This window comes from Microcaecilia unicolor, chromosome 8 (assembly GCF_901765095.1).
Source record: "Microcaecilia unicolor chromosome 8, aMicUni1.1, whole genome shotgun sequence".
Classification (NCBI taxonomy): Eukaryota; Metazoa; Chordata; class Amphibia; order Gymnophiona; family Siphonopidae; genus Microcaecilia; species Microcaecilia unicolor.
This window is the reverse complement of record NC_044038.1, coordinates 129,281,309-129,297,894: the sequence shown is the minus strand read 5'-3', so window position 1 is coordinate 129,297,894 and position 16,586 is coordinate 129,281,309. Positions and strand designations below refer to the sequence as shown.

General features: G+C 43.0%; 1 protein-coding gene across 1 annotated transcript in view; it reads right to left on the bottom strand.

The window, feature by feature from the left end:
• The window catches only part of CTNNA1 (catenin alpha 1), a 449,363-nt gene that overhangs the window by 362,856 nt on the left and 69,921 nt on the right, over positions 1-16,586 (bottom strand). The window contains exon 3 of the mRNA XM_030212635.1: positions 6,389-6,584. Coding sequence (XP_030068495.1) covers positions 6,389-6,584 — 196 coding nt within the window. The remainder of the gene's footprint in view (positions 1-6,388; positions 6,585-16,586) is intronic.

The following is a 16,586-nucleotide window of genomic DNA, read 5'->3' as shown; positions in this document are numbered from 1 at the left end:
CGCCAGAAACAGGAGATTTTACAGGTGCTGAGGTCGGGGAAAACACTGATGTATCTATCAAAAAACATCCTTTGCTTTCAAGATTATTCGGCCGGGGTGGCGGCACAGCGTAAGATGTTTGCACCGATATGTTCACAACTATTCCAGCAGAAGGTGCGGTTTGCTTTAGTATACCTGGCTGTGCTGAGAGTGACCTGGAATGGGACAACACGTATCATGCATTCGGTGGAAAAAGCTAAACTGTTTTTGGAGCAGCTGAACAGCAGTGGACAAGCTACATGAATAGGACATGAGGGCTGGTATGACTGGGGAATATCAGGTGCAAATGAGGATTATTGCTGTCACAAGTCAATGGTGGAGGTTGGGGAGCATATGTTTGTTATGGGGTTACTGGGGTTGTGTGGGAGAGTTTGATGACACCCTGTAGGTGGTTAATAATGGGTGCTGGGAATTGGTTTATTGTTTGGTTTCCATTTGAGGGGAGGGGGAACCTGGAGAGGCACTAGATGTGACGTTCCAGATGTGTGTTCTGGAGCACGGGAAAGGGAGGAATAAAGGGATGGGGAGGGAGTGGTTATTTGATATGTTTGCGAGTTGAGTGTGACGAGTTGAGAAGAGTGGTGATCTCGAGGGGAGCTAGAAAGACATTTTAACAAAGTACCTCATGAAAGACTCCAGAGGAAATTGGAGAGTCATGGGATAGGAGGTAGTGTTCTATTGTGGATTAAAAATCTGGTTAAAAGATACAAAATAGAGAGTAGGGTTAAATGGTCAATAATCTCAATGCAGAAGATAGTGGGGTTCCACAGGGGTCTGTGCTGGAACCACAGTTTTTTTTCTTTTAAAATATTTAGAAATGATCTACACATGGGAGTAATTACCGAGGTAATTAAATTTGCTGACAACACAAAGTTCTTCAAAGTTGTTAAATCGCAAGAGAATTATGAAAACTTACAAGAGGACCTTACAAGACTGGGCGTACAAATGGCAAATGACAATTAATGTGAACTAGTGCAAAGTGATGCATGTAGGAAACAGGAACCCAAACTACAGCTACGTAATGCAAGGTTCGACATTAGGAGTCACCGGTCAGGAAAGGGATCTAAGTGTCATCGTTGAAACCCTCTCAATGTGCGGCAGCAGCTAAGGTGGCAAATAGAAATGTTAGGTATTATTAGGAAACAAATGGAAAACAAAAATGAGGACATTATAATGCCTTTGTATCGCTCCATAGTGCGACCGCACCTCGAACAGTGTTTGCAATTCTGGTCACTGCATCTCAAAAAAGATATAGTGGAATCAGAAAAGGTACAGAGAAGGGCAATGAAAATGATAAATGAGATGGGACAACTTCCCTGTGAGGAAAGGCTAAAGCAACTAGGGCTCTTCAGCTTGGAGAAAAGATGGCGGACGGGAGATATGATAGAGGTCTATAAAATAAAGAGTGAAGTGAACAGGAATCGCTTGTTTACTCTTTCCAAAAATACTAGCACTAGGGGACATGCAATGAAGTTACAATGTAGTAAATTTAAAACGAATCGAAGAAAATATTTCTTCACTCAATGTGTAATTAAACTCTGGAATTCGCTGCCAGGAATACAGTAAAAGCAGTTAGCTTAGTGGAGTTTAAAAAAAAAAAAGGTTTGGATAACATAGTAACATAGTAGATGACGGCAGAAAAAGACCTGCACGGTCCATCCAGTCTGCCCAACAAAATAAACTCATATGTGCTACTTTTTGTGTATACCTTACCTTGATTTGTACCTGTCCTCTTCAGAACACAGACCGTATAAGTCTGCCCAGCACTACCCCGCCTCCCAACCACCAGCCCCGCCTCCCACCACCACCTCTGGCACAGACCGTATAAGTCTGCCCAGCACTATCCCCGCCTCCCACCACTGGCTCTGCCACCCAATCTCGGCTAAGCTCCTGAGGATCCTAAAAGTCCATAAGCCATTATTAAAATGGACTCAAGGAAAATCCACTAATTATTTCTAGGATAAGCAGCATAAAATGTATTATACTGTTTTGGAATCTTGCTAGGTACTTGCAACCTGGATTGGCCACTGCTGGAAACAGGATGCTGGGCTTGATGGACCTTTGGTCTGTACCAGTATGGCAATACTTATGTACTTAGTTTCCTAGTGTAAAAAGTGAGTCACCTCCGAGGCTTCTTACCAACTCTTGATGAGTAGAATACCCTGCCGTGTTGGGATATTGAAATAAATTATAGCACTGGGCTGAGTTTACTAGTATTGCTGTTTTAGTCCCCACTTTTTCAAATTGAGGGACTCAAATTTTGATTACTTTCAGAAGTACATATCTCAAACCCCACCACCACACACACAAACTTTGGCTGCTGAAAGGACAGTGTCTGTGTGGCAGCAGAAAATGTTACAGGTGCTACTGGGGTCCACAAACCCTGCCAACACTAAAGGCTGTTTAAACAACAGTGGCAGACATTGAGGTCACATGTGATGGCGAGCAGAGCCTACCACCTACCGCATTAAAAAAAAAAAAAAAAAAAAAAGTGCCATAGAAAAGTGTGGGATCTAATGAGAAACCTGTTTTCATAAAATGAAAGCTGTGATAACACAGTGGAAAGAAGGAAGTGGAAGAAAGGAGGAGAACAGCAAGGAGTGACGAGGGAAAAAAAGAGGGGAGGAGAAGAGATACATGTCCAGGAACAACCCACCACCTCACACACATTCCAACCTACAGATACCTGAACTGTCCCCCTCCCCATACCATAATACGTTAGTAAGGTGCTCATTTTCAAAGCATATAGACAGAAAGTTACACAGAGGCGTATTTTCACAGTACTTATACTTACAAAGTTACGTGAAGGGGCATTTTCAATATAACATCTCTAAGTCCAACTTTGGACGTTTTGCACAAAACTTCCAAAATCCAAATAGGAAATAAGGTAATTTTTGAGAACAGAAAAAAAAATGTCCTTTTTTCCCCCAAAATACTGTTTCGAACAAGGTTTTGTGCTTTGGACCATTTGTTTTTAGGTCCACTTAAAAAAAAAAGTGCAAAAAAAATGTAAAGATTCATGCCACTGGGATGTAGGAGAAGCCAGCATTTTTAGTAGACTGGTCCTCCAGACATCCCAGTGGAGCAATGGGGCACCCTAGAGAGCACTTCTGTGAACTTAATGAAAATGCTTCCAGGTGCACATCTCACCTTTGCTCCCTTATCTTGTTCCCTGAGACCTCCAAAACCCACCCAAAATACACTGTCCCCCACTACAATAGCCCTTGTGGGTGAAGGGGGCACAGTTTCCACCACAAGCGCGACAGGTACAGAGAGATAGGGACCTGGGTCCCTCATTGTGTACTTCACCAACCACTCCACTACTCCAGGCACCTGCATGCTGCTCTAATAGACCTGACTAACATCCGACACTGTCATAGGGGCTGGTAAGTCCTATTTTTATTCACTTTTTTTTTTTTGAGGGTGAGGGGGGGGGGGGGGGGGGGGAAATCGGTGACCCGATTCCCTCCAGTGGTCATCTGGTCATTTAGGGCCCCTTTTTGTGCCTTATTCATTCTGAAAACAGGTCTAGGCCAAAACATCTTGGTTTTACCAAAGGGAAATCGTGTCAAAACGAATCTCATTGAATTTTTTGACTGGGTGAATGGAGAATTGAATCAAGGCCGTGCTATGGACGTAATCTACTTAGATTTCAGCAAAGCTTTTGACACGGTTCCCCACAGGAGGCTCTTGAATAAACTGGACAGGCTGAAGATAGGACCTGAAGTAGTGAACTGGATTAGGAACTGGTTGACAGACAGAAACCAGAGGGTGGTGGTTAATGGAATTCGCTCGGAGGGGAAGGTGAGCAGTGGAGTGCCTCAGGGATCGGTGCTGGGGCCGATTCTGTTCAATATATTTGTGAGTGACATTTCCGAAGGGTTAGAAGGTAAAGTTTGCCTTTTTGCGGATGATACTAAGATTTGCAACAGAGTGGACACCCGGGAGGGAGCGGAAAACATGAAAAAGGATCTGCGGAAACTAGAAGAATGGTCTAAGGTTTGGCAATTAAAATTCAATACAAAGAAATGCAAAGTGATGCACTTAGGGAGTAGAAATCCACGGGAGAAGTATGTGTTAGGCGGGGAGAGTCTGATAGTTACGGACGGGGAGAGGGATCTTGGGGTGATAGTATCTGAGGACCTATAGGCGACGAAACAGTGTGACAAGGTGGTGGCCGTAGCCAGAAGGTTGCTAGGCTGTATAGAGAGAGGTGTGACCAGCAGAACAAAAGAGGTGTTGAAGCCCCTGTATAAGTCGTTGGTGAGGCCCCACCTGGAGTATTGTGTTCAGTTCTGGAGGCCGTATCTTGCTAAGGATGTAAAAAAAATGGAAGCAGTGCAAAGAAAAGCTACGAGAATGGTATGGGATTTGCGTTACAAGACGTATGAGGCGAGACTTGCGGACCTGAACATGTATACCCTGGAGGAAAGGAGAAACAGGGGTGATATGATACAGACGTTCAAATATTTGAAAGGTATTAATCCGCAAACGAACCTTTTCCAGAGATGGGAGGGCGGTAGAACGAGAGCACATGATATGAGAGTGAAGGGGGGCAGACTCAAGAAAAATATCAGGAAGTATTTTTTTCACGGAGAGAGTGGTAGATACTTGGAATGCCCTCCAGCGGGAGGTGGTGGAGATGAAAACGGTAGAGGAATTCAAGCATGCGTGGGATAAACATAAAGGAATCCTGTGCAGAAGGAATGGATCCTCAGAAGCTTAGCCGAGATTGGGAGGCGGGGCTAGTTCTGGGCAAGACTTCTACGGTCTGTGTCCTGAAAATGGCAGATACAAATCAAGGTAAGGTATACACAAGAAGTAGCACATATGAGTTTATCTTGTTGGGCAGACTAGATGGACCATGCAGGTCTTTTTCTGCCGTCATCTACTATGTTACTATGTTTTCTTCCTGGATGTTTTTTTTGTTTTGTTCCATTATGGCTGTAAAACATCGAAGTGTTAGGCACGCCCTAATCCTGTCTTTGAAATGCCCGACATGCCCCTTTGTGATTTGGACACACTGCAGACGACTAAATCTGCAAATTGCGTTTCAAAAATACCATTTGGACATTTTGAGAAGAAAAACGTCCAAATGGTGCTTTGGCAATTTTGGGACGTTTTTCTCTTTCAAAAATGAGCCCCATAGTAACCTATGTAATTCTGTCCTATGTGCTTTGAAAATGAGCCTCTGAACCTAACATGGGGTTAAGCTTTAGAAATATAAAATTACAACCCATATAAAACCCAATAAAAGCATAAAAAGATAGTAATTGTAGATATTTAGCAAATATACTCAAGCAATTAAACAAAATGAGTAAAGGGATAGCAACTATATCATAATAGATAGCAGAACATCTTTCAGGTATGGACAACCTCACATACATTTGTCACAATTATGGATGGGTTGCAGTGGGCTTTGATAGGAACTCCAATATTTAGGGAGTAAGTGAAGTGCTGGGCAGACTTCTTTGGTTTGTGCCCCAAAAATGTCAAAGACAGATCAAGATCAAATACGCGTATGTTATATCACAGCATACCATATGCTTGTTGGGCAGACTGGATAGACCATGCAGGTCTTTATTTGCCATCATCTGCTATGTTACTATGTTTAATTTAAAAGGTGGTGAAATTTCTACTTTGGATTATCTTGTACTTATAATTTTTATCTGCTCAGAATGATGGAATAGATGAATACAAACTTTTTAAAATAGACTGACCCCATCACATATATCTCTTTGGGGAGTAGTATGGTGACTGGGAGTTTGGGCTGGTCAGCGGAGGTAAGTGAAGGTACATCTTGTGTGCCATGTTTTTAGCATGTACTCTCCAACTTTTTTATTTTTTTTTTTTTAAATAAGACATCATGTTCATGTGCCTGCTATCTTCCTGTAAAAGCTAGCACAAGCTCCTCAGTACCTCTCCACTCTCTCTCTCTCCCTACACTCCTCCCCAGGAACTCCGTTCTCTTACCTGCATCCTTCTCCTCCACTGCTAACTCCAGACTCCGTTCCTTTTATCTTGCTGCACCATACGCTTGGAATAGACTTCCTGAGCCTGTACATCAAGCTCCATAGCTGGCTGTCTTCAAATCTAGGCTAAAAGCCCACCTTTTTTGTGTCACTTTTAACTCCTAACCCTTACTCACTTGTTCAGCATCCATTTTTATCATTCCCACCTTTGTTTGTAACTCCCTTATCTGTCCTGTTTATCTGTCCTAGATTGTAAGCTCTTTCGAGCAGGGACTGTCTCTTTATGTCCAGTTACAGCGCTGCATATGTCTAGTAGCGCTATAGAAATAAGCAGTAGTAGTAGTATTCATAAATTCTCACACAAAAGCATTATCTACCTTGTTTACGAACATCATCAACAGCTGCTATAAGCTCTTCTTTGAGGAACTGGCTCTCTTTTGCAATTTTGTCTCCCTTCTCCAAGAAGTTCTGTGTTGCTTGCTCAACTGACGCAGCCAGAACATGAGCCTTTTTAGAACGACCTTTCTTTTTATTGGAAGGTCCCTTGTTGCTGGTGTTCACCAAAGTTGTAACCTAAATGATTATCAAAAAAGTAGGTTATAATTTTATTTTGAATGCTAATATGCACCGAGTACACAAAATGAAATTTACATTATGGTGCAAGTTTACAAGCCACAGAGTAGAAAGACAAGACCCAAATGCAAAATGAATGCAGAGAATAAAACAGTAGCAAGGTACCTAAAGGCTCAAAATTTAACGGGAGTGGTCCCAGGTGTATATATCCAAGTACAAAAAGCCCAACATATTTCAACTGCACAGCACCTGCATCAGGGGCAGAAATGAAAAATCATTATGAGTCTGGTAATATCCACCTCTCCAAACCACTGTTCATGGTTCATTTTCTCTCAGAAATTTGTACATAGTGTAATAACATGTTGCTAGTGTTTAGCTATGTACATATTTCCGACCGAAAATGAACCATGAACAGTGGCTTGGGACAATTTTTTCATTTCTGCCTCTGATGCAGGCGCTGTGCAGCAGAAACAATGTTGGGCTTTTTGCAGTTGCTTTTAAAGTCTGGATATATACACCTAGGACCACTCCCGTTTAATTTTGAGCCTTTAGGTACCTTGCTGCTTTTTTATTTGTTGCAAGTTTACAAGGAACAGAATTGGTGTTATGCAAAAATAAGAAAAACTTGATTTAAAGACGTGAATGAGATTTTGTGCATCCTATAGCTAGTTGTAAGGAGACAAATGATTGAGAAACAAAACCCAAGAATAAACTAAAACACAAAAATACTACACATAGTATTAGACTAGAGTTTCCTTCTAATTTCTGCAGTGGGATGGTCCAATTCTTGAAGTTTCCAAACTTTCCTCTATTTGTTGAATCCTGATCAAAGGGAAGTAGTCTAGTGGTTAAAGCTCTGGGCTGAAAGCCAAGGAAGACCAGTTCAAATTCCACTGCTACTCACTGCAATCTTAAGCAAATCACTTAACCCTCTGCTGCCTAAAGTACAAACTTACAAAGTAAGCCCTCTGGGGACAGGCAAGTGGTGTACCTGAACGTAATTCACTGAGCTCCTACTGAAAAATGTGTGAAGTAAACCTAAAATAAGTCCGCCAACCACAGCATATACTTAACCTGCTGGATTAACTCTGCAGGATTCCACCCTCCTGGTAAATATTAGTTCCCCCCACTCTATTTTTAGCATACTATCATGATGAATAAATAGGAAGCCTTCATGTTTAATCCTCCCTTATTAAGGGCCTCTATTAGTGTTGGGCCAGCATCTGCTGCAGCTTTAATAGAAAAAATACAAACAAACCTTCTGCTACTATCCACACCACAGGCCATACATGGAGCTACTGAACCAATGAAAGAGCACACATTAAATGCAAACCTTCTCTTGGCTGCCAGGATAAATCACTCCATGTTCTCTGGCTCTTAAGGGTCTGAACCATCTCCTATTTTTTTTCTATTTATATTCATCTGGTGGCAGATGAAATTCAGTTATTACATCTATGAAATTAGATTTTTATCCTTTCACAAATGATGTAGTAGAGGTTCTGAGTCACCTGACGACCCCCTTCCCTCCCTCTAATTTAAAAACAAATTCCCCAGGTATCTAGTGGTACCCTTCCAACCTCTTCCTCCTCCTCTCAAGGAATACCTTGAAAATGCAGGAGCAATGCCCATTGATACTGCCTCATCATCTTGTAAATCAGCTGTGCCCAACACAGTGTGGTGCACTATGGGATCAGGTGCTGCCAGTTTACAAGATGCTAGTGTAGAGGTAGGAGCAAGTAGGCATCGCTCCTGCCTCATCAAGGTAATGCTCGGAAGAGGGGGAGGGATACTTTAATACCGGGGATTTCTTTTTAAGACAAGGCAGAGGGAGGAGAGACTGCTAGAGTAGACCAAGACATTTGGGGGGGGGGGGGGGAGAGAAGGGGTGTTATTATCTCCCCCCCCCCCCCCCCCCCCCCCCCCGATGCAGAGGACAAGAAAACCCTACAATGCTGCCTCAGACCTGGTGGCAATTTTCTTGTATTCGCCTTTAAAAATAAAAAGGACCATGTATTTAACATGCTGTATGTTGCTGTCTACCACATAAGGTAACTTCTGAGACCAATCTGTTTCTGCATCGTTCACCTGTTAATGTTTGCATACACCTCATTAACTACTTGCTGTTGCCCTGCAGTAGGTTTCTACATCAGCCCCTCAGTATCACTGTGTCATAGCTAGGAACTATTTGTCGTTGCTTCTCTGGGCAATGCTTTCCACCACATCTGGATTCCTTACTATACCCCCCCCCCCCCCCCCCCCTTGGGCAACAGTTTTCAGAAAGGCGCTCTGCTCTCACTTGGTTATCTTCTTTTTTCTTCGTTCAGTATAGTCCTCTCTGGACCAAAATCTGCAGGCAATTTGCTTTCTTTTTTTTAGCACCATTCTTTCGGAACTCTCTCTTTACATATTCATGCCGAATGTTCGTTGAAAAAATTAAAACCTGGCTTTTTACTCAAGCTTATAAATTCCACACAGGGCAATTGCTTTTAACTACAGGTATTCTACCGCTTTTCCTCTCTCTCTATACGCCTCTGCTCTTTCCTTCCATCCCTATTTCTTTTCCCTTTGACCCTGTTAGGCTTTCCTGTTTCCCCAGAATGTTAGAGTCATGGACATGAATGCTATGCTCTTTCCTATCGACATATTGTAGTTCTTTTCCTACTTTATTTTAATTTAGAGTTGTAAACTGCCTAGATGGTAAAATTATATCTTACCTGATAATTTTCATACTTTTAATCATACCAGTCCAGACTGATGGGTTATGTCCATCCATCAGCAGAAGGAAACCGAGAAAAAAGCAGTCCCAAGTACTTTGCACTTAAGAATATCATGCAGCCTGGAATGCTCAGTATTTTGAATAGCCAAGCGATAGTGCCTATAGGTCGAATTACCAACAGTAGAGTGAGCCTCAATCTGTAAACAATGGGATGAGGCGAAACTGCCAATGCCAGTATTACTCCGAAGCAGGCGCCAAGGACAAGCGAGTTAGAGAGATGAAAAGCATAATCCATATCTAAAGAAAAGGATCATATATGAAAAAACAGGGAGGGTCTCTGGACAGGTCTGGTATGATTAAAGTAAAGACAATTTTACCTTCCTTGTCATCTATACCAAACCAATCCAGACTATGTTATGCAGAAAACCAGTGCTCCAAGTCGGGTGGGGATCAAAAAACAAAAAGGAACAGAAACTGTGAGAACCCAGTAAACAGCAGGCTTAAATATGAGGCTCAGCGTCAGAGAGTAGAACGACCCTGCAACGCAAGCCCCAGACAGTCACCAATATACCACCAGGAAACGCTGGAGTTCCTCAAGAGACTAAGCCCATAGTAAAGAGAACAGAAGTTAAGAAAGGGCAGGACTGTCCAAGCGGAGAGTGCATACTATGTAAAAAAAAACATGGAACACTTTGCATGGGGAGATGTAGGACGCAAACTTGGAAGGGAGCCCCGCATCAGCTAAAGGAGACAAGACAGCCCACAGGAGCTCTCAAAGGCTCATGCCAGGAACCAACATCCTCTGTAAAAGGAGAATGACTAAAAAGGGAATTGTGAGACTAAAAGATACTGCGAACCGCTATGTGGAAAATGATGAAGAAAAAGCAAATTTGCTAAATAGATACTTTTGTTCTGTTTTCACAGAAGAAAATCCTGGAGAAGGACCGCGATGGACTGGAAATAGTACAATTGAGAATGAAGTGGATAGAGCACCGTTCACGGAAGAAAGTGTGTATCAACAACTTGAAAAGCTAAAGGTGGACAAAGCCATGGGACCGGACGGGATCCACCCCAGGATATTGAGGGAGCTCAGAGAGGTTTTGGCGGGTCCTCTTAAAGATTTAATATATCCTTGCAGATGGGAAAGGTTCCGAGGGATTGGAGAACGGCGGAGGTGGTCCCTCTTCACAAAAGTGGTGATAGGGAAGAAGCTGGAAACTACAGGCCGGTAAGCCTCACTTCGGTTATTGGAAAAGTAATGGAAGGGATGCTGAAGGAAAGGATAGTGAATTTCCTGGAAGCCAATAAGTTGCAAGATCCGAGACAACATGGTTTTACGAAAGGGAAATCGTGCCAAACGAATCTCATTGAGTTCTTTGATTGGGTGACAGGAGAATTGAATCAGGGACGAGCTATGGACGTAATCTACTTAGATTTCAGCAAAGCTTTTGACACGGTTCCCCACAGGAGGCTCTTAAATAAACTGGATGGGCTGAAGATAGGACCTGAAGTGGTGAACTGGATTAGGAACTGGTTGACGGACAGACGCCAGAGGGTGGTGGTGAATGGAATTCGCTCGGATGAGGGAAAGGTGAGTAGGGGAGTGCCTCAGGGATCGGTGCTGGGGCCGATTCTGTTCAATATATTTGTAAGTGACATTGCCGAAGGGTTAGAAGGTAAAGTTTGCCTATTTGCGGATGATACTAAGATCTGTAACAGAGTGGACACCCGGGAGGGAGTGGAAAACATGAAAAAGGATCTGAGGAAGCTAGAAGAATGGTCTTAAGGTTTGGCAATTAAAATTCAATGCGAAGAAATGCAAAGTGATGCACTTAGGGAATCGAAATCCAAGGGCGACGTATGTGTTAGGCGGGGAGAGTCTGATAGGTACGGGCGGAGAGAGGGATCTTGGGGTGATAGTATCTGAGGATTTGAAGGCGATGAAACAGTGTGACAAGGTGGTGGCCTTAGCTAGAAGGTTGTTAGGCTGTATAGAGAGAGGTGTGACCAGCAGAAGAAAGGGGGTGTTGATGCCCCTGTATAAGTCGTTGATGAGGCCCCACCTGGAGTATTGTGTTCAGTTTTGGAGCTCGTATCTTGTTAAGGATGTAAAAAGAATTGAAGCGGTGCAAAGAAAAGCTACGAGAATGGTATGGGATTTGCGTTACAAGACGTATGAAGAGAGACTTGCTGAACTAAACATGTATACTCTGGAGGAAAGGAGAAACAGGGGTGATATGATAGACATTCAAATATTTGAAAGGTATTAATCTGCAAACGAACCTTTTCCGGAGATGGGAAGATGGTAGAACGAGAGGACATGAAATGAGATTGAAGGGGCAGACTCAAGAAAAATGTCAGAAAGTATTTTTTCACGGAGAGAGTAGTGGATGCTTGGAATGCCCTCCTGCGGGAGGTGGTGGAAATGAAAACGGTAACGGAATTCAAACATGCGAGGGATAAGCATAAAGGAATCCTGTGCCGAAGGAATGGATCCTCAGGAGCTTAGTCAAGATCGGGAGGCGGGGATAGTGCTGGGCAGACCTATACGGTCTGTGCCAGAGCCGGTGGTTGGGAGGCGGGGCAGACTTATACGGTCTGTGCCCTGAAGAGCACAGGTACAAATCAAAGTAGGGTATACACAAAAAGTAGCAAATATGAGTTATCTTGTTGGGCAGACTGGATGGACCGTGCAGGTCTTTTTCTGCTGTCATCTACTATGTTACTATATACTGGAAATATTGGGGAGGAGGTGGCAGTGGCAGCAAAGGTTCACAGTGTCCCATTGCCCCCAGGTATAAAGACTGTGCTGTGGCAGTCCGAACATGCCACAGCAGCCAGCACCATAACGCACACGATAGCAACCAACTCCGATGGAGAAAGATGCAGCCCTATGGCGTTAACAGGGTTGCAGCCTGTCCACTGATGGTAGTTGTGATCACCTTAGCCCAGATGCAAAAGTACTTGCACCGAATGTTGCGCTTCTAGGCCTCACAGTAGCCCCACAGCTTAGACAGGCCCCACAATGGAATCCACCTTGGGGGTCAGCGCTCAAGAAAAAGATCTGGGTGTTGTCGTAGATATGCTGAAATCTTCTACTCAGTGTGTAGTGGCGGCCAAAAAAGCAAACAGGATGCTAGGAATTATTAGGAAAGGGATGGTGAATAAGACCGAAAATACTATAATGCCTTTGTATTGCTCCACAGTGCATCCGTACCTTGAGTATTGCGTTCAGTTCTGGTCACCGTATCTCAAAAAAGAAATAGCACAATTAGAAAAGGTTCAAAGAAGAGCGACCAAAATGGTAAAGGGGATGGAACTCTTCTCATATGAGGAAAGGCTGAAGAGGTTAGGGCTCTTCAGCTTGGAAAAGAGACAGATGAGGGGAGATATGATCGAGGTCTACAAAATCCTGAGTGGTGTAGAACAAGTAGAAGTAAATCGATTTTTTACTCATTTTCAAAAGTAGAAAGACTAGGTGACACTCAAGGAAGTTACATGGAAATACTTTTTAAAACAAACAGAAGGAAATATTTTTCCATTCAACTAATAGTTAAGCTCTGGAACTCTTTGCTGGAAGATGTGGTAACAGTGGTTAGAGTATCTGGGTTTAAAAAAAAAAAAAAAATTTTTGGACAAATTCCTGGAGGAAAATTCCATAGACTGCTATTGAGGCAGAAATGGGAAGCAACTGTTTGTCCTAGGATTTGTAATATGGAGTGTTGCCACGATTTGGGTTTCTGCCAAGTACTTGTGACCTGGCTTGGCCTCTGTTTGCAAAACAGGATACTGGGCTAAATGGACCATTGGTCTAACCCAGTATGGCTACTCTTATGTTTCTATGACATGCTAGCATGGTAGAGATGTGAGCTAATGTCATGTTCATGTTGAGGTCAGAGTGCAACTTGTTACATTCTAAAAGGTTGTGTTCAAGGAAGCGTTTGGGGGGTCTTTTACAAAGGCATGCAAGCTAAACGCTAGAGACACCCATAGGAATACAAGGGCATCCCTAGCGTTTAGCGCACGCTTATTTTTAGCGCATGCTACCTTTGTAAAAAGGGGCCCTTAGTTAAACCTTGGTTTTAATTTTTTAGCTGTAATTTTTAGAAATGTATACTGTGATTAGAAAGGGGTTCTTTTTCAGTTTTTTTTTTTAAATACCATATGTTTGCCTGAATCTTTTTTGATGTAAAAAAGGATGGTCATGACCACTTTTGTGGTTAAATATGTTAGAAATAAAATTCTAGGCTGCAACTCAGTCCCTCATCCTTATATTTTCAGTTCACCTCTCCTTAAAGGTGGAGGGGGGGGGGGGGGGGGGGAGAAAGGGATAGGATTTGATATACCACCTTTCTGTGGTTACTATCAAAGCAGTTTACATTAAGTATTCATGTGCCTGGTTTTTCGGTCATGCACTTCCTGCACTTATCCTTTGTATTTCCCACTATACTTATGCATTTGCCACTTGTTTTACCTTGTGTAGTGAACTAATTAACATTTTTTGGAAATTTTGTTTCCTTCCCTACCTGTACTGGTGGACACTCATTCATTCCTTCTATTCAGCAGAACAGATGTCCCAAGTTTAAAGATAAAGAGCAATTCTGGACCTTTACCTTTATATTTCAAAACACTTTGTATATTTGGGTCTGTTGATGATAAATAGCCCAGAGGCCTATGACAAATAGACTATATATACAGCATTACTATAAGGGCCAGTCAGTCTTCATTTCTAGGAAAGCACAGCCTTGGCATACACACACTGTTATAGATTCTTTCCAGCTTTTTTTGTTTTGTTTGTTTTTAGGTCAGTCTACACTTCCAAAGATGTAAGAGGGAGTATTGCTAGCTCATTAAGGACCTTATTTATTCCCCGTTAAAAACTAATACAGAAAAGAGGTATATCCTCTGTACTATTTTTTGCTAATGTTTTCTCTTAGTAATGTATGCTGGGCTGCTGCTCCTTTATTTCTAAAAATATTATAAACTTGTTACTTTAATGGCACATTTGTCAAAAAATGTTTTGTTTTTTTTGCTCAATTTCTAAGGATGACTGCCTTTGCATATTTGTCCAGGCTAAAACTCATCCTATTATCCAAGAAGCTTACTATTCACAGTTCTGCTAGATGTCGATCACTGGAACGATGAAGCTCTGAATCATCTTCAGACAGTACGTGCAAAGTTACATGTGGATCATTAGTATCTTCTAAGTCATAATAAAATCGATATAATTATATAGCAAACATTCTTACCTGTAGTTGGTGTTCTCAAGGACAGCACGCCAATTATTCTCACATCTAGGTGATGGAGACAGGTGATAGAGGTCTATAAAATAATGAGTGGAGTTGAACGGGTAGATGTGAAGCATCTGTTCACGCTTTCCAAAAATATTAGGACTAGGGGGCATGCAATGAAGCTACAACGTAGTAAATTTAAAACGAATCGGAGAAACGTTTTCATCACTCAATGTGTAATTAAACTCTGGAATTCATTGCCAGAGAATGTGGTAAAGGCGGTTAGCTTAGCGGATTTTTAAAAAGGTTTGGACGGCTTCCTAAAGGAAAAGTCCATAGACCGTGTTAATAAATGGACTTGGGGAAAATCCACTATTTCTGGGGATAAGCAGTATAAAATGTTTTGTATATTTTTGGGATCTTGCCAGGTATTTGTGATCTGGATTGGCCACTGTTGGAAACAGGATGCTGGGCTTGATGGACCTTTGGTCTTTCCCAGCATGGCAACACTTATGTAAGTAGAAAATTCTAGCAGCGTCCCACCGTGCAAGGGCTAGTGCCTTCCCGCCCGACGAACGAGAGCAGGTCCTCCACTTGGGTGAAAAAGCCAAATGCCTACAACTAAATTCAACTCCTAGGAGAGGTGGGAGGGTATGTGAGAATAATCAGCCTGCTGTTCTTGGAGAACATCAGCTACAGGTAAAGCGAAGTTTCTTACCTGAAGCAGGCATTCTCCAAGGACAGCAGGCTGGATATTCTCACGTGTGGGTAACGTCACGTCGGCCCCCGGAGGATTTTAGTAAAAAATCGCATAAGTCTCTTCTGGAGCATTCTACCGCACGAGGCGCCGGTACTGCGCATGCACAAACAAGATTTCCCGCCCATCGCACGGTCACGCTCCTCAATTGAATCCAATAGATGAAATGAAATCAACTCCAAAGGGGAGGAGGAAGGGATTGTGAGAATATCCAGCCTGCTGTCCTCGGAGAATACCTGCTTCAGGTAAGAAACTTCGCTTTCTCCGAGGACAAGCAGGCTGATATTCTCACGTGTGGGGTATCCCTAGCCCCCAGGCTCACTCGAACAGTGGTCAATTGGGCCTCGCAACGGCGAGGACATAACAAAAATTGACTTGAAACAAGAAATATCTAACAGAGTGCAGCAAGAAAAATGGGCCTAGGAGGGTTGGAGTTGGATTCTAAACCCCAAACAGATTCTGCAGCACCGACTGCCCAAACCGACTGTCGCGTCGACTGTCCTGCTGAAGGCAGTAATGAGATGTGAATGTGTGGACTGATGACCACTTTGCAGCCTTGCAGATCTCTTCAATAGTGGCTGACCTAAGATGAGCCACTGACGCAGCCATGGCTCTAACATTATGAGCCGTGACATGGCCCTCTAAAGTCAGCCCAGCTTGGGCGTAAGTGAAGGAAATGCAGTCTGCTAGCCAATTAGATATGGTGCGTTTCCCGACAGCAACTCCCCTCTTGTTGGGATTAAAAGAAATAAACAACTGGGCGGTCTGTCTGTGGGGGCTTGTCCACTCCACGTAAAAGGCCAATGCTCTTTTGCAGTCCAAAGTGTGCAGCTTGCTTTCGCCAGGTCTTATATGAGGGCGAGGGAAAAAATGTTGGCAAGACAATTGACTGGTTCAGATGGAACTCCGACACCACCTTTGGCAAGAACTTAGGTTGCGTGCTGAGGACTACTCTGTTATGATGAAGTTTAAGGTAAGGAGCATGAACCACTAGAGCTTGAAGCTCACTGACTCTACGAGCTGAAGTAACAGCCACCAAGAAAATGACCTTCCAGGTCAAGTACTTCAGATGGCAGGAATTCAGTGGCTCGAAAGGGGGTTTCATCAGCTCGGTGAGAACGACATTGAGATCCCATGACACAGGAGGAGGTTTGACAGGGGACTTTGACAAAAGCAAACCTCTCATGAAGCGAACAACTAAAGGCTGTCCAGAGATAGGCTGACCTTCTACACGTTGATAGTAAGCACTAATCGCACTAAGGTGAACTCTTACAGAGTTGGTCTTGAGACCAGACTCT